General features: G+C 49.2%; 1 protein-coding gene across 1 annotated transcript in view; it reads right to left on the reverse strand.

The window, feature by feature from the left end:
* Positions 1-499, reverse strand: part of col7a1l (collagen type VII alpha 1-like) — a 53344-nt gene extending 52845 nt beyond the window's left edge. Inside the window, exon 1 of the mRNA XM_084702006.1 lies at positions 424-499. Coding sequence (XP_084558132.1) covers positions 424-499 — 76 coding nt within the window. The remainder of the gene's footprint in view (positions 1-423) is intronic.
* Between the last annotated feature and the right edge of the window lie 18626 nt (positions 500-19125).

A 19125-nucleotide genomic window follows, 5' to 3' on the forward strand; every position in this document is an offset into this window, starting at 1 on the left:
GATTGTAGAAGAAGAAGAGTGATTGTAGAAGAAGAGTGATAGAAGAAGAAGAGTGATTGTAGAAGAAGAGTGATTGTAGAAGAAGAGTGATTGTAGAAGAAGAGTGATTGTAGAATAAGAAGAGTGATTGTAGAAGAAGAGTGATTGTAGAAGAAGAAGAGTGATTGTAGAAGAAGAGTGATTGTAGAAGAAGAGTGATTGTAGAAGAAGAGTGATTGTAGAAGAAGAAGAGTGATTGTAGAAGAAGAGTGATTGTAGAAGAAGAGTGATTGTAGAAGAAGAAGAGTGATTGTAGAAGAAGAGTGATTGTAGAAGAAGAGTGATTGTAGAAGAAGAAGAGTGATTGTAGAAGAAGAAGAGTGATTGTAGAAGGACAGTGATTGTAGAAGAAGAGTGATTGTAGAAGGGTCTGGGGGTCTGTACCTTCAACCTGAGCGGAGACCGTCCCTCTGGAGACTGACAGGGACAAGAGGATAACCCACACACAGGTGCCTCTCATACTCCTCTCGTCCTCTCGTCCTCTCCTCACTTCCCGTGTCCTCCTCTCTGCAGGTCTCTCTCCTCCCTGTGTCCTCTGCTCTCTGTAGGTCTCTCTCCTCCCTGTGTCCTCTCCTCTCTGTAGGTCTCTCTCCTCCCTTTGTTCTCTCCTCTCTGTAGGTCTCTCTCCTCCCTGTGTCCTCTCCTCTCTGTAGGTCTCTCTCCTCCCTGTGTCCTCTCCTCTCTGTAGGTCTCTCTTGTCCCTGTGTCCTCTCTTCTCTGTAGGTCTCTCTTGTCCCTGTGTCCTCTCCTCTCTGTGGGTCTCTCTCCTCCCTGTGTCCTCTCCTCTCTGTAGGTCTCTCTCCTCCCTGTGTCCTCTCTTCTCTGTAGGTCTCTCTCCTCCCTGTGTCCTCTCTTCTCTGTAGGTCTCTCTCCTCCCTGTGTTCTCTCCCCTCTGTAGGTCTCTCTCCACAGGGTTCAGCTCTGACTCTTCCGGTCTCTGATCTGAAAGCAAGCACAGATAGACATCAGAGAACAGCAGCATAATCATAATAATCACTACCTGATATCTGCCTGGCCTGCTTCTTCCTTCAATGGAGTCTTTTTAACTGACTGGGAAGGCAGAGATAAAAACAGAATGGGAGATTCTCAAGGCTCTAAAACAGACGCTAGGCCCAGAGAAACTGGTTATTATGATACAGCTGTATGCAGCACGCTGAGTTTCATCTGAACATCTACTAAAATAATTTATATCGTGCAAGTTCATGAACTGATGGCAAATTGGGTTTGTTTTAATATGCAGACACACACGCACACACACTGACTCTAACACACACACACACTGACGCACACACACTCTTCATGAACTCAAGGTGGCCGTGTTGATGATGAAGCCAGTTCTATACACCAGTGGTGCACAGTGGTTATGTTGGGAGCGTCACACAGCAGTGCATCACGTCATGAGTGCTCACTGAGGCAGAGCTACTGTGATCCAGGTGATCACTGAGGCAGAGCTACTGTGATCCAGGTGATCACTGAGGCAGAGCTACTGTGATCCAGGTGATCACTGAGGCAGAGCTACTGTGATCCAGGTGATCACTGAGGCAGAGCTACTGTGATCCAGGTGATCACTGAGGCAGAGCTACTGTGATCCAGGTGATCACTGAGGCAGAGCTACTGTGATCCAGGTGATCACTGAGGCAGAGCTACTGTGATCCAGGTGATCACTGAGGCAGAGCTACTGTGATCCAGGTGATCACTGAGGCAGAGCTACTGTGATCCAGGTGATCACTGAGGCAGAGCTACTGTGATCCAGGTGATCACTGAGGCAGAGCTACTGTGATCCAGGTGATCACTGAGGCAGAGCTACTGTGATCCAGGTGATCACTGAGGCAGAGCTACTGTGATCCAGGTGATCACTGAGGCAGAGCTACTGTGATCCAGGTGCTCACTGCGGGGGACCTGCGTGTTCACGCATCCGTCAACTGCATTTTACAACCCAGGTGAGCGAATAATGTTGTTAGCGTGACAACGGGCTACGACGGCGCTTGATCAAAAAAATAAAATAAAACTTTTTGAAAGCGGAGGAGGATGTTTACAGGGTTCCCCTCAGGGTGAAATACAAACTCTCTCTGTAGACATGAACCGCTCAGGGGGCAAACATGTGCGGGCCGTGTTGGTCCTGATGTTTTGGAATGTCGGTATCTCCAGTGCTCAGGGCGAGGCCTGGTTGGCCTGACCTTTGACCCCAGAGCAGAGCACCGTTCCTGGGGAGAGGATCAGACCTGCCCCCTTACCTCTGGGCTCCCCCACCCTGGATGTATGGGAACCAGATGTGATTCTGTACCAAGACAGACCAAGGACACCATAGTTAATTTCTTCCTGTGTGTGTGTGTGTTTACCTTGAGCCTGGTCAAAAAACCGTGACACCAAAGCGAATCTGCAATAACAGACACCATGCGAGTCCAATTTCAGTCCCCACCTGCCGTCTAGCGTGTGTGTGATGGAGAGGCAGTGAGCCTGCAGTGTGTGTGTGTCGTGTGTGTGTGTCGTGTGTGCGTGTCGTGTGTGTGTGTGTGTGTGTCGTGTGTGTGTGTCGCGTGTGTGTGCGTGTCGTGTGTGTGTGTCGTGTGTGTGTGTGTGTCGTGTGTGCGTGTCGTGTGTGTGTGTCGTGTCGTGTGTGTGTCGTGTGTGTGTGTGTGTCGTGTGTGTGTGTGTGTCGTGTGTGTGTGTGTGTCGTGTGTGCGTGTCGTGTTGTGTGTGTGTGTGTGTGTGTGTGTGTGTGGCCAGAGGAACTCGACAGCCATAACTAATCTTTTGCAACAGATGCCATGTGTGTCCAATTCTTATCTCCACTTGGTGTGTACAGCATGTTTATGCAAACACAGCATGTGTGTATGTGTGTATGTGTTTGTGTGTGTGTGTGTTTGTGTGTGTGTGTGCCTGCGTGTAATCCACAGTCTAATGGAAAGCCAGGTAGACCTCTGGTGTGCTGGGACGAGTTCTCTCTTTGTACTTAACAACAGGACCTGCTCTCTTCTAAGGCCTGTCTCTGTTCCAGGAAGGAGGGATCTGTCTCCCTGGGGGAAGTGAAGATCCCTCACAGCACTCTGGACTGGGGAGGGAGTTATTACATTCCAAGGAGGATGGATGAGAGAGAGAGAGAGAGAGAGAGAGAGAGAGAGAGAGAGAGAGAGAGAGAGAGAGAGAGAGAGAGAGAGAGAGAGAGAGAGAGAGAGAGAGAGAGAGAGAGAGAGAGAGAGAGAGAGAGAGAGAGAGAGAGAGAGAGAGAGAGAGAGAGAGAGAGAGAGAGAGAGAGAATGTGCATCTACAAAGGTAGAGAGAATAAACAATATCATGTCCAGTAAGATCCACACAGGAAGGAAGATCAATGGATGGTCTTTAAGAGTGTGTATTATGTGTATGAGTGTTTGTGTGTGTGTCAACATATCAAAGCAGTATTTTCCAACAGGTCTGCACTGACTCACACAACACCCAGCGAAGCTTCCTGACACACACACACACACACCACTGTTCTCATCCCCAGACACACCGTGCAGTTTGATCTTTTCGTTCATCACTCGTTCTGGGTCGGCCGCAATCACCGCTCCAACCTCAACCCCGAGCCCCAGCGATATTACATTCAACAGTCCATGTTGTTACTTCCTCATTGTGGTTTGGCATCGTACCAGGAAAACTTCAGCGTGGTTTGAACCCTTACGTGTTTACCACCTTTTTAAAACCTTTCAGACCAGCTAGCAGGCTGACAGACTGCTGGAGAGGCAGGGAGCCAACTGCTCTTATTTCCTCCTTGCACACACACACACACACACACACAAGCCTCTCTGGGTCGTGTCTCTGCCTGCAGCCTTGCTGCCGTGGAAACGCTCGTCTGATGTCACACCACTTGAACAGGGCCGGCAGGCTACAGTACACGCCGCAGGAAGCTGAGTTGCTACAGGATCTTACAACAGGCTCGTCTTCTTCTGTTAAGTTGATTCTTTGCATCTTGCAACTTCTGGGCGTGTACTCTGGATAATACTGTACGTGTGTGATGCCAGTAACTTCTGCTGAGGTCATGGAAACAATCCCCTGTCAGGTGTCTCCCCAGGAGCGTGTTGACACGTCTGATACAGCCCTATTTGTGGCTCCAGTGTTGGGTCAGGGAAGCCATTATCAGGCCACAGCAGGCCTTGCTCTGGGGACGCAGAGAGTCTCTCTGCTAAGTCATCACTAACACACCCAGGCCTCAGTGAGACCCACCAGCAACACCGACACAAAGCAATCTCCTAAGTACAGCTTCACCTGGGGCTGGGGAGCGGGCATTGTGTCTGAGGCTTGTTAGTGTACAGCAGCTCTGAGGGGATTAATACAAGTAGAAGACCCAAATGGAGTCCCTCTCTCCAACGTTCAGTCTCTCCCCCCCCCCCCCTCTCTCTCTCTCTCTCTCTCTCTCTCTCTCTCTCTCTCTCTCTCTCTCTCTCTCTCTCTCTCTCCCTCCCTCCCTCCCTCCCTCCCTCCCTTCCTCCCTCCCTCTCTCTCTCTCTCTCTCTCTCTCTCTCTCTCTCTCTCTCTCTCTCTCTCTCTCTCTCTCTCTCCTCCCTCTCTCCTTCTCTCTCTCTCTGTCTCTCTCTCGTTCTCTCTCTCGCTCTCTCTCTCTCTCCCTGTCCCTCTCTCTCTCCCTATGTCTCTCTCCCTCCTGTGTGCTGTATGCCCTACAAGTCTGTCTGCATGTCAGCTTTTTCTACATAATGGCATTTTCCACTTCACAGAGGATTATCCTGTAGGTGTGAAATTGGGAGCAGTGAAAAGGCACACAGACGCTCTTTGGGTCGGTGAGGAGACCAACACATACACATGCACACACACACACACACACACTTAGACATACACAACTAATGTCCAGACATTAGTGTGCATCATTCCCCAATACTTTGCATCTTATACAGACAAGCCCTCACGTGGATGATTCTTGATGTACTAATTGAATCTTTTCATGCCTCATTTCTCACAAACAATGGTGGGCTAATTAACACAACACCGGTGTGGATGTGGCACATGCAGGGCCGCATGTCTTTCAGGGTTGGGGTTAGAGTACTCTCTCTTTGTGGCATTGTTTATGAAGCCACACAAACGTCACATATTTCCTAAGTCGCTACCATTGTGAAGGTAGAAGGTAGGTCATCTAGCTAACATTGACTGGATACTTCCATATTCTCAGAAGGCAATCAAGGTCTCTCTCTCTCTCTCTCTCTCTCTCTCTCTCTCTCTCTCTCTCTCTCTCTCTCTCTCTCTCTCTCTCTCTCTCTCTCTCTCTCTCTCTCTCTCTCTCTCTCTCTCTCTCTCTCTCTCTCTCTCTCTCTCTCTCTCTCTCTCTCTCTCTCTCTCTCTCTCTCTCTCTCTCTCTCTCTCTCTCTCTCTCTCTCTCTCTCTCTCTCTCTCTCTCTCTCTCTCTCTCTCTCTCTCCCTCCCCTAAAAAAAACTGATTGAGTGGAACAGCGCGTTCAGGAAACAAAAATGTCTGCAGTTTGTTCCACAAGTATCTTCCCTTCTCACCTGAAAATGCAGGAAGCACCAACAGGAGTTACATCCAGCAGTCCTGGATCTCACTACTTAGCAGGAGAAACTAAAGCCTGTTTGCCAGTCAGAAGCCTTGGCCCTGGTCCAAACTGTTAGCAGAACAGCTTGGCTGAGACTACGGGTAGACTGTCTCTCAACAGCCACTGGATCCATAAAAGTTAAAAGTCCTGTTTTAGGGTGTTAGGTTTAAGAGCTAAGAGAGACAGTCAGAATAACGGGCCTGATGAATCGCTGCAGAACGGGCCAGCTCTTACTTACCTCTCCAGGAACAAGACACACCATCTCACTATAAATCCAGGTAAGGGTTCGTCTCTAAGGGTTGCCAGACTGGGTTAACCCCCTTTCTGGAAAAAGTTTAGAAGAGTTCCACGTTTGTAGGAGAAAGTCCAGGTTGGTTCCGTATTCCTGAGGTGGGTGCTCTGCTTGAGTAAAAACGTCTGAACTTCTGGTGAATCCAATTATGTGAATGTGTGTGAACTTTGTGTGAATGAGTGAGACACACACCTTCCACATACTCCACAGTAACAGAGACGAGTTGCAAGGTGTGTGTGCAGCTGCTACAACCTGCTGAATCCCAGAGAGAGAGAGAGAGAGAGAGAGGGGGGGGGGGGAGAGAGAGAGATAAAGGGGGAGAGAGGGGGAGAGAAAGGGAGCGGGGGGAAAGCTGAGTGCAGTGAAGGTGAAGCCAAAAAGAAAAAAAGAAAGCAAGGAAAACAGAAAGAGGGAGGGTGTGATTCATCTGTTCTTTGACCCGAGGATTCACGGTTGTGTGTGCAGTATAGCCTATACTGTCTCTCACATCCAGACAGTCAGGACTACAGCTTACAGCAAAACAAGCAGCGTAAAGATGAGGGGAATATCCTACAGTCAAATACCTGAATACATCTGATGAAAAAAGAACAAAGATGGAATCTTCAATAGGGACATATATATGGATTACAAACCAGTCAGGATTCAAATTGAAGTTGACTTGGCAGTGTGTGTGTGAAGGTGTAGGTGTGTGTGTGTGTGTGTGTGGAAAGTCAAATGCCTGCAGTATAACAAATACACCCACTGTAACACGTATTTCCTACGCACAGATCTCAGTACCTGAGAGATCAGGGAAAGCTGCACTCCATCAAACTCAGTGCTGTGTTAGGGCCTATGTTCCTGGGTCTAGCACCCTGTCTGAGGGCCTATGTTCCTGGGTCTATCACCCTGTCTGAGGGCCTCTGTTCCTGGGTCTAGCACCCTGTCTGAGGGCCTATGTTCCTGGGTCTAGCACCCTGTCTGAGGGCCTCTGTTCCTGGGTCTAGCACGCTGTCTGAGGGCCTATGTTCCTGGGTCTAGCACCCTGTCTGAGGGCCTATGTTCCTGGGTCTAGCACCCTGTCTGAGGGCCTATGTTCCTGGGTCTAGCACCCTGTCTGAGGGCCTATGTTCCTGGGTCTAGCACCCTGTCTGAGGGCCTATGTTCCTGGGTCTAGCACGCTGTCTGAGGGCCTATCTTCCTGGGTCTATCACGCTGTCTAAGGGCCTACGTTCCTGGGTCTAGCACGCTGTCTGAGGGCCTACGTTCCTGGGTCTAGCACGCTGTCTGAGGGCCTATGTTCCTGGGTCTAGCACTTCCCAATGATCCTCCACCACCTCTGAAGCGTCAGAGGACGGAGGCGTTAACAGACCAGCCAGGGGTGAGGAGTGGATGTGTGCGTTAGGTCCTGCGGTTGACGAGTCCAGGGTGAGTGAGGTCATCTTTTATGACGGACCTGAGGAATGTCTTTGAGGTCGTGTCAACAGCTGTCAGTCATGTCTCTCTGTCTCTCTGTAACTCGATACTCTCTGTTGACACACCACAGAACCTGGGTTCTGTCTCTATTCTGTTTCTCACACACACACACACACACACACACACACACAGCGATACTAGAATGCCTATACTTTAGTAGCTTCAGGTTACAGAACTTCTGGTCCATGCAAACTCAATCAGACAAAGATCCCGAAGGCACAGACCAGAGAACAACAGTAAACGTCCACAAAACCACATCCAGATGTTGGAGTGGTTGGGAAAGTCCACCCTTCACAGGCATCAAACACCTGGGGATTCCTGTGGAGGACTGTGCTCACATGCAGGAGAGACCTGCAGCCTCACACTACGGCCATCTTGGTTGTAGTTTTGTGGCCGCTCTGTTGCCAGGCGCCCGGCTGTGAGGACATGGGACATGATGCAGAGAGTCTGGAGTTCACAGGGAGTTTTAATGACCTTCACCACAGAGTCAACATGAATATATAAACTAAGTCAAAGCTAGCTCAGCAGGTGGAACATCTGTGTGTGTGTGTGTGTGTGTGTGTGTGTGTGTGTGTGTGCGTGCGTGCGTGTGTGTGTGTGTGTGTGTGTTTCCAGCAGCACATCTGTAAGTAAGACTTTATTTATATAGCACATTTCATACAAGAATTGCAGCTCAAGGTGCTTTACATAGAATCAATAAAAACAATAATGCAAGTAATAAAAGCAATAATTAAAATAGCAAATTGATAAAAACAATAAAATAACTAATAAAAGTAGTAAAACCCTTCTGAGATAAAATCACTTAAATGCTTCGGTACAAAGGTAGGTTTTAAGCTGGCTTTTAAAAATGTCTAGCGTGTAGTGGCTCCAGCAGTCGGATTTTGTTGTGATTTACTCGTGTTTTACAGTCAGTAGAACTGTTGTGCGCCTCTGGTAGCAGTGTCCTTGAGAGGTCTCGACCCTGCAACTTGGTCTAGTGACCTTCTGACACCCCCTGTGTCTGACCTTTGACCCTTGGGAGGCCCTTTAAACTGAGCACTGAAGCTACAGGGAGCCAGAAGGGTCATAAACCCTGAATGCTTCAGAGTCCCGTAATATGAGAACATCAAAGGAATGAAGACGAAAAGGAAGTAAATGTGTGTGTCTGTGAGAGCGTGTGTGTGTGAGATTATGATTGTCGGTTAAAGCCTGTTTAAATGTGGAGTGCAATTACAGACTGTGTAAACGACCAGAGCAGGTTGAACGAGATGGCGTGAAGCTAGCGCTGCTTGTCGCTCAGGTGATACCAGGATCCTCTCTCTCAGCCCACAGGTAATTACACCGCTCACCCTCAGCTTCCTCACCAATCACCAGTTGTGGTTTGAAAATGAGCTTTGATTAAATACATGCTGGAGGCGAAGAGAGAGACAATCATGACATCATGTGGACGGAGCACCTAGCTGCCACCAGTTAGGCTGGGGATAAGGACAGACCAGAGCAGGAGAATTACCCAAGCTAAAGAGATGTGAGCGTATGTGTGTGTGTGTGTGTGTGTGTGTGTGTGTGCGAGTACATGAAGTAATGAGAGTGAGTTCACAAAAAAGATCAAGTACAGTCATGTGCATCTGCGAACGTATGTGTGTGTAAGTGTGTGTATGCATGTGTGCTTGTGTGTACATACAGTAATGAGAGTTCACAAAAAGGATCATGTACAGTCATGTGCACATGCTAATGTGTGTGTGTGTGTGTGTGTGTGTTTATGAGTTGGCCAGAAGGAGGATGGTCTGTCATGAATGAGGAATGTTCCAGGTTGAACCACACATCTGACTGTGCTGTAAAAGCATCAGGATGATCATGGGTAATTGCACCTTTGCTACGATGGCTTGTTTTTACAGGCAATTTGGTATCGACCCTCTCACTCTCTCAGATTATTTTTCATTTTCCCTCTCTTTCTCCTTCACTATCTCCACCCCTCCCCCTCTCCTACCTTCCCTGCCTCCCGTCCTCCTCACAAGGTCTCTTGCTTGACCCCCAAGCCTGGACCACAATCATCCACCCAGCTGCAGCCACTCTTAGGTAGTGTAGCTTGGAAGCCAACCCTGTGGGTTAGGACTCATCCACTCTGCCCTGGACGCAAATCAGTAACAAAACCAAACAGAGAGTGTTGGAAAAGAAACGCCCATTAATATTCTGTTAGGAACACCCTACCCTTTCAACACTCAATCCCCCACGCACCCCCACACAAAAGCTGTAATTTGTTGGAATATGGATTTAATGTTATTCTGAAATCTTAATTTTTCTTCTCTAACGTTTTTTTGTGCTCCGCCGCCTTCATTGGAACGGTTATGAATCAAACATTACATTTTGCCGCCAGTTATATCGGCTCCCTATTTAATTGCACTATTTCTCATACGGTGCTTTAATTATGTAAAGTTGAAGTTTTTTGAAGTGGCTGAAACTTATGCAACATAATTTATTACACACTATTTAATTTTAATTGGCAAGACTTGACTAATCTGATAGCAGTAGTTTAGGCTCCACCAGGGAACATGAGACCACTGTGTATTTTCTAAATATTTAAAGTATAATTGAACCTTGAACCTTATGTCATGTATAAGAATCCAATTATTCTATAATACATTTTTACATGTTATTTGTTAAGGAGGGGCTATTTTCAAAAGCGACATTCTACAAACAGTGCATTATGTGATACTATTTACTTGTGGTACAATTTAAGTAACTAGCAACATAAGAAAATAGTATAATTTATAAAAGACAAAGGTTGGAAATGTTGTAAAGGACCCAAGGAGCCAAGGTGATCAAGGACTACAGTTTATTGTTGTTCTGTTTTAACAGGATGACTACAGTATATTGTTGTTATGTTATGTTTATGGAGGTCAGATGGCTGAGCGGTTAGGGAATCGGGCTACCAATCAGAAGGTTGATGGTTCGATTTCCAGCCGTGCAAAATGACATTGTGTCCTTGGGTAAGGCACTTCACCCTACTTGCCTCGGGGAATGTCCCTTTACTTACTGTAAGTCGCTCTGTATAAGAGCGTCTGCTAAATGACAAAATGCAAATGTAATGTTTTAACAGAATGACTACAGTATATTGTTGTTATGTTTTAACAGTAAAGTTGTCGGACTTGTTAAAGAGGCCGGTCTGGCAACACTGGAGGCCACGGTAAGGAATGCTGTTTTCCTCTGTTACCACGACAGGTCATGTCTCAGGACAGCAAGGAGAGCTTGACTGATACAAAGGACGTGTTGACTGTGAAGAACTTGTTCAGGGCCGCCTGGCACTCAGGGAGAGTTGCTGTGTTTGACTGAGGCGGTGGACTCGTGATTGGTAGAACTGAGCAGTGATGGCCGTAAGCTTATTGTGTCCTTCCACTGGCTCAGAAACAGGATATCCTGTACATGCAACCAATACACAGACTTGACAGTACGCATCGGGGGGAAAATGTATTCGAGTGCATCAGACTTTAAAGGGAGATTTTTTGCTTTCATCGAATGGGGTTCCCCAAGTCAAGCGAACCTCCGTTTTCCACCAGGACTGAAGTGACAAAGAGAAGCAGAGACGCCTGTGAGGACCGGGTAGGTTCTTCTGAGGTCGACGTCAGTCAGAGATGAAGACCCAGCCGTCTGGGTGAGCAGTGCTAAAGGACAAGCCCAAAGGTAAACTGTCAACACTTCAATCAATCAAGAAGGTGAGTGGGAGTAAGTGTGTGTGTGTGTGTGTGTGTGTGTATGAGGACAGAGTCTTTGAAAGGCCCCTTGATGGAAAACATATAATCACCAACAGTAACACAGTTCACTACATGACAGGAATGCAATCAACCACTTCTCCAAATGGCATGACCAAATACCCCCCTGTGGAAAATCTTTCTGTCACTCACTCACTCACACACACAAACACAGACACACGCACGTGCATACCACACGCACGCACACGCTCCGCATCAGGCTAGTCTGAACTCTACACTCATGGCTTATTAAACGTGTCTCCCCTCTCCTGTGTCATGATGGGAGGAATGCAGCTGATCTCTCTCTCTGGCATCGACTGCTGCAGCAGAGACACAAGCAGAGACACGTCTGTCTCCGCTCACACACTGTGGAAGAATCGACTGTAGCAAAGGGGTTCTCACTGACACACACACGTGTTTTACACACAACCATGTATGCATGAACACATGCTGTAAATACAGGCAGGGCCTGGATACATGGAGACACTTCACTTCTCTCCCAGGCATATTAAGTAAACTCTCTCTCTCCCCCCCCCTCTCTCTCTCCCTCCCCCCCTCTCTCTCTCCCTCCCCCCCCCTCTCTCTCTCCCCCTCTCTCTCTCTTTCTCTCCCTCCCTCCCTCCCCCCCCCCCTCTCTCTCTCTCTCTCTCTCTCTCTCTCTCTTTCTCTTTCTCTCTCACACACTCACACAGGTTCCAGGTCTAATTAGATACAAATTAATCAGCGCTTGGTCGTCCGGTCCTGTGAGGTGTTTCAAAGCAGGAACAGACGGAGTGTTCTGCCCAGTCTGAGCCTCCATATCCTGCTGCTTCACCCTCGTGAGCCCTGTCAAGGCTGCTGGAATCTTCAAAATACAGGCCTCCATTATCCTCCTCTCTGAAAGGCTGTGATCTCATTGGCTCCTGTGTTCGCATCTTGGTCGGAGGCCTGAGACTGAGTCTGCCATCTGCTGAATGGCCAGAGCTCCACATCTCTCCAGAGGCTGGCTGCTGGGAAAACTGCCCAATAAAAAGAGCCAAATCCCCCTGTTTCCGGGGGCAGCGGGCTGGAAGTGTCTCTGAGGAAGGCACTCAAAAGGGATAAGTGGTGCGTAATGGCCGGCCGTACAGACGGGGAAGTGAAGGATGGAGGGAGGAGGAGAGGAGAGGGAGCAAGATAATGACCTCCACAATGAGATGCAAAGAGAGAGAGATAGAGCGAGAATAATGCGTACAAATACATTACATTTAGTTATTTGGCAGACGCTCTTATCCAGAGTACTTACAGTAAGTACTGTCCGGGAATCTAACCAGCAACCTTCTGATTACTAGCCCGATGCCCTAACCACTCAGCCACCTGACTCCCCTATAATACACGGAAAGACAGGAAATGAAGAGAGAGAGCATGGAGAAGGAGAACGTGAGAGAGCAAGATAGGCAGTGAGAAGGACAAGGTGGTAGAAAGGACAGATAGGCAGCCTAACAGTAACGTATTGAGGGGCGTAAACAGACAGAGGATCAGGAGAGATAAAGGTCAGTTTCTACGGCAGAACAAAGACATAGATCCCTCAGCTAATCTGGTTCACCAAGACTCGTGAGAGAGAGAAAAGAAAGAGACAAACAAACGAAAGAAAATATCACACCAGTGGGGTGAGGAGAGGATGCTGTGTTGACATCAGGAGGTCAGAAGGTCAAGTGGGAAGGCCAGGGAGAAGAGGAAAGGTCAAAGGTGACATGCCTTAGATCGGGATACAGATAGGGACCACGACAGCTGGGAGGAAAACCTCTACAACACAGTCCTGTGAACACGCCATCAAAACAAGTTCACCCACACGTGAAACACCCTGGACAAATGACAAGTAAGATCGGAAGTGAGACGAACACATACACTAAATTGCATTACCTACAAACTTTGGCTCCAGGCATTTCCAAACCAGTTCAGCCCAACCTGGAGGGGGCAGTATAGAGTCCCCATGAGGCACGTGAAGACATGTCTACACTTGAGCATCGCCTTGGGGACCCAGAAAAGACAACAAGAGAGATGGAGGAGGAGTCAGGAAGTTAAATAAGACATGACAGGGTGTCTACAGGTGCGGATGGATGGATGTTTACAATGAACGGTTCAGCGTACCAGAGAAGCTCAAGTTTGTGACGGTATGTTTTATGATAAGTAACAAGGGTTCAGTTCAAGTGTTGATTCAAGAAGTAGTAATTACTGAAATGTCACAATATATATTCTGAATTATACATACTGTATGTAGTTAAGGTCTCGTCTCGTCATCTTCCGCTTGTCCGGGGATCGGGTCGCGGGGGCAACGACCTAAGCAGGGAGGCCCAGGCTTCCCTCTCCCCGGCCACTTCCACCACCTCTTCCTGGGGGACCCCGAGGCGTTCCCAGGCCAGCCGAGTGACATAGTCCCTCCAGCGTGTCCTGGGTCTTCCCCGGGGCCTCTTCCCAGTGGGACGTGCCCGGAACACCTCACCAGGGAGGCGTCCAGGAGGCATCCTAATCAGATGCCCGAGCCACCTCAGCTGGCTCCTCTCGACGCGGAGGAGCAGCGGTTCTACTCTGAGCCCCTCCCGGATGACCGAGCTTCTCACCCTATCTCTAAGGGAGAGCCCGGACACCCTGCGGAGGAAGCTCATTTCGGCCGCTTGTATTCGCGATCTCGTTCTTTCGGTCACTACCCATAGTTCGTGACCATAGGTGAGGGTAGGAACGTAGATCGACTGGTAAATAGAGAGCTTCGCCTTTCGACTCAGCTCCTTCTTCACCACGACGGACCGATGCAGAGCCCGCATCACTGCGGACGCCGCACCGATCCGCCTGTCGACCTCGCGCTCCATTCTTCCCTCACTCGTGAACAAGACCCCGAGATACTTGAACTCCTCCACTTGGTTCAGGATCTCCTCCCCGACCCGGAGATGGCACTCCACCCTTTTCCGGTCGATAACCATGGCCTCAGATTTGGAGGTGCTGATTCGCATCCCAGCCGCTTCACATTCGGTTGCGAACCGCTCCAGTGAGAGCTGAAGGTCACGGCCCGATGAAGCCAACAGGACCACATCATCTGCAAAAAGCAGCGACCCGATCCTGAGGTCACCAAACCGGACCCCCTCAACACCCTGGCTGCGCCTAGAAATCCTGTCCATATAGGTAATGAACAGAATCGGTGACATAGGGCAGCCCTGGCGGAGTCCAACCCTCACCGGAAACAAGTTCGACTTACTACCGGCAATGCGGACCAAACTCTGGCACCGGTCGTACAGGGACCGGACAGCCCCGATCAGGGAATCCGGTACCCCGTACTCTCGGAGCACCCCCCACATGAGCCCCCGAGGGACACGGTCGAACGCCTTTTCCAAATCCACAAAACATGTGTAGACTGGTTGGGCGAACTCCCATGTACCCTCCAGGACTCCGCGGAGGGTATAGAGCTGGTCCACTGTTCCACGGCCAGGACGAAAACCACATTGCTCCTCCTGAATCCGAGGTTCGACAATCCGGCGGACCCTCCTCTCCAGGACCCCTGAATAGACCTTCCCAGGGAGGCTGAGGACACTACACCCCCCCCTGTAGTTAAGGTAATCTATGGAATACTTGAAGTAGTTTGTGAAGCAGCATTTCTACATGAAATATCATGCCCTCTTCACTGGGTTGCCAGTCAAATATAGAACAGATTTGAGGGTGTTGTTACTTGTTTTTAAAGCTTGACATGGATTGTTTCCGTTGTATATCTCAGATCTTCTTATGCTGTATCACACTTCCAGGCCTCTTAGATCATCAAACCAGTCCCTTTTAGCCATTCCACAGACTTGGAGGAAAACAAAAGGTGATCGTGCCTTTTCTTTGCTGGAGCCCCTACTCGGTGGAATAAACTGACAACGTTTATCAGGTCATCCCCCACCACCGAGACATTTAAGTCTCGTCTTAAAACATATTTTTATTCTTTGTGTGCTGGGGGGGGTGTAATGTGTGTGTGTTTGTGCTGGGGGGGGTGTAATGTGTGTGTGTTTGTGCTGGGGGGGGTGTAGGTTGAGTGGGAGACATTCACAGTCCATCTATCTGAAATCAAACGCTACTGTAAAACGGCAGCAATTTTTATCGCAGCTTCACAGAAGATTTAGACCCAACGACCAGATGTGCTCATCCATGTGTGGGTCTGGTGTGCATCAGAGAGCGGCAGCCTGTTTCCCATTCCTCAGAGCAGTCATTCAGTACCTCCCTTATACTGTGCTGTCCAAACCCAAGAGATATACCAGAAAAACCCATGACGATGCTAAAAAAAGAAAGATTTAACTGGAAACATGTTGAAGACTTATTGTTTTGAAAGCTCCATTTATGCAACCATCTCCTGTATGGACAGTATGTGTGTGTATAAATATAAAATGTGTCTCTGAATGTGGTGTTAAGCAGCCAGGGACAATCCAGCAGGGTGATTACACCATCAGAGCCCAATTATTCAAACTGAATCTTTAATTACCAGAGGCACAACACACATACAGGCAAGAGAGAGGGAGGGAGAGGAGAGGGAGAGAGGGGAAGAGAAGGAAAGAGAGAAGAGAAGTAGGCAGAGACAAAGAAGAGAGGAACAGAAGGAGAAAGAGTGACAGCAGAGTAAAGAGAAACTAAGCAGGGAGAGATCATTTCTGGAGGGGGAAGGCAGAGAGCAGGACACACAGCATCTCTTAATTGGACAGAAACTTTATTTGAGGGAGTTGACAGGGAATTAATTTACGTCCAGGAGAACATGGTGAGGAGCCAAGTGTTCAGATCGCTCTGTTCATCTCAACCCCTCTCTCTCTCTCTCTCTCTCCCCCTCTCTTTTTCTCTCTCCCCCCCCTTTCTCTCCCTCTCTCTCTTTCCCCCTCTCTCCCCCTCTCTCTCTTCCCCCACTCTCTCTCCCTCTCCCCCCCCTTCTCTCCCCCCCCCCCTCTCTCTCTCTCCCTCTGCTTCTCCCACGTAGGGTAGGCAACGGCAGGAGCAGCGCGGAGTGCCGTAGCCATGGTTACCGGCTGTCTGGCCGTAACCACGCTGCAGAGTTGATTTGGGCGTGTGTGAATGTGTGTGTGTGTAAAAGCTAAGATGAATGCAGTTCCAGTCTCGTTATATCCCTCCTGTGACCTACACTTCCTGCCAAGCAAACACACAGCCTTTACTGTTTCCACAAAAGCAACATCAAAACACTGAAGTGACGTTTAGCTGAATGTCTATTTTGGGTTCCTGGTCAGACTGTGTTTTCTGCTGCTCTAAGAAACAGCAGCAGTAGGATCAGTGAACTGGAGGTTCTGCGTTGAAGCTGTACTGCATTATGGACAATGTAACTCACACAAAAAACACGACGATTCCCATGGTCCCTTAAACTGTCAACCAAAAGTTTATAGGTCAACCTTCTCAGGTCATCTTTCAAAAGTAATGTTCAAGTAAACAGACTAGTAACTTTTATCCAAGCAGACAGCTTGCAGATGAAGTACAAGCTGTTGGTGTTGGGGGCCTGAAGGTCAACGGTCGTTGATCCAGTGTCTGATGTTTGAGCCCGTCACCTTGACTACCGTTCTGTCATTTCCTACGGATGGCAGAGCTGACCTTTGACCTTTTTGTGTCTGAGAAAAAGGGCATGTCTCAGGGGAGCCCGAACAAAGTTCTTCTTCTTCTTTATTGGTGCTTCTAGCTGTCGTGAACTGCTTGTCACGTAAAACTTTGTGGGTTTTCCAGTATCAGCGTGTGGGAAAGGTACAGTAAAGTTTTGTGTCAAGAATTTGCCTTGAAGGAGATTTAATCCGTATAAACCAGTTTTCCAAAGACAAAGATGTGTGTTTGTTACTTTGTGTGTGTGTTTGTTACTGTGTGTGTGTGTTTGCATGAATGGGAGAGTGTGTGTGTCCAGGCGTCACTGTAAGATGTATGTCCTCTCTAACAGATCATTCATAACCTCTTCTTGTCTCACCGGATCATGTGACCTAGGACCAGGTACAAATCTGTCAGAGTAGCTATAAAGATGCTCTCAGTGAAACCTGAGTCAGGCCTTTGAAGTGTCATGGCAGGTTATGAGGTCTTGTGGTGACTATGACCACCTGGTCAGAAGCCTTCTGGCTCTACATGGCCCTCGGGAGAGACTTGAGCGTACCTGACCTGGTCACAGAGGACAGCTCTGATTGGTCACTTGGATTTCTTTTCATCTCAGATTTTAGTCAAGGCTTTCTTTCGCAAGTGAGCAAAGAGCGTTTTTTTCTTCTTCCCTCAGACACAATAAAGTGATCAAATATGATTTGATTTAACGTCTCTTCCGCCTTCACTTTTAAAATTTAAGATCTTCTCCCACATATTTCTCCAAAACAGTTCTTCCAAGCTGTGAAAAGAATGGCTTTCTATTCAGCTATGAAAAGCTACCCTGTCTTTTGGAGTTATGGTGAGATGAAGGACTGCGACATGTTTCTCTTTCAGCTCCTGTCGAAGGTTAGCGATGATAGAGACCTTCTCACCAGCCGCTGGAAACAGGCTGCAAACGTGTTTGTAGTTAAAACCCCAAAATCTCTATTCAGTTGGACGAGAAGGTTATATGCAGTTGGATATGTCTCAGATACACTGACCAGCACTGACACACAGTCAAATAGACTGACCAGCACTGACACAGAAAGAGCTCTGTAGTCACAGACAGAGACATGATAGGAGGTATCCATACACTGAAGACTGCACAAGGCTTTAGGAGTAGTCTATGGAGGGGGGGGGTTCAGTCTGGGGGGGCTGGGGTGAGGAGGGGGGGTACAGTCTGGGGGGGCTGGGGTGAGGAGGGGGGTACAGTCTGGGGGGGCTGGGGTGAGGAGGGGGTACAGTCTGGGGGGGCTGGGGTGAGGAGGGGGGTACAGTCTGGGGGGGCTGGGGTGAGGAGGGGGGTACAGTCTGGGGGGGCTGGGGTCTGGGGTGAGGAGGGGGGTACAGTCTGGGGGGGCTGGGGTGAGGAGGGGGGGTACAGTCTGGGGGGGCTGGGGTGAGGAGGGGGGTACAGTCTGGGGGGGCTGGGGTGAGGAGGGGGGTACAGTCTGGGGGGGCTGGGGTGAGGAGGAGGGTACAGTCTGGGGGGCTGGGGTCTGGGGTGAGGAGGGGGGGTACAGTCTGGGGGGCTGGGGTCTGGGGTGAGGAGGGGGGGTACAGTCTGGGGGGCTGGGGTGAGGAGGGGGGGTACAGTCTGGGGGGCTGGGGTGAGGAGGGGGGGTACAGTCTGGGGGGCTGGGGTGAGGAGGGGGGTACAGTCTGGGGGGCTGGGGTCTGGGGTGAGGAGGTGTGAGGACGGTCTTTCTGAGGCGGCCCGAGGCATCGTGGAGCCGCCTTGAACGGCCCCTGAGTTATGAGGCAGTTGCAACATCTGCAGGTTGAGAGGGAGAGAAACTGATGGATGGCCAGGTGTGAGGGTGTGCCACACACACACACACACACAATGAAACACTCCTACAAGCACATGCATGTACACAGAGGCTCATGCACACGCATGTCCTGTAAGCACACACACACACACACACACACACACACACACACACACACACGCCCCTTCAAACAGCCGCTCAGTAGTACCTAAACAGCCAGGGCTGGGGGTGAGTCCTGCAGAGCCTCACTAATCTGATCCTGATGAAGGTAGTCTTGGTCCCTGTCGATGGCTGGAGGAGGGAGGCCCGGTGTGTTTGCTGCTCACTGACACACGCTGCACACCATCACTGTAACCATGACGGCTGCACTGCACAACTGAAAGGATTCTTGAACAGTTAGAGACAGACCTTCTACAGAAGACAAGCTGTCTGCAATGATAATGACACAAACAGTACCTGTATTTAAAGCCATAGTAATCAGTGATACACACACACACACGCACACGCACACACACACACACACAGCGATCCACCAGCCCCCTCTATTCCCCGTCTCTCTCCAGCCGACACATAAATCATGTCAAGACATGGAGAGACATCTCCAATTGCTGCTCTCATTTGACTGTAATCAGCTTTATTTATGGTGATCATGTCTCCTTGGCGAGGATGTTGTTGAGCTACTGTCACCTGCTGTAACAGAGTCAGAAGACACAGCCCATGCACTAAAGCAGGACTGATGG

The sequence above is a fragment of the Hypomesus nipponensis genome, chromosome 7 (genome assembly GCF_054491055.1).
Source record: "Hypomesus nipponensis isolate SF chromosome 7, ASM5449105v1, whole genome shotgun sequence".
Taxonomy (NCBI): domain Eukaryota; kingdom Metazoa; phylum Chordata; class Actinopteri; order Osmeriformes; family Osmeridae; genus Hypomesus; species Hypomesus nipponensis.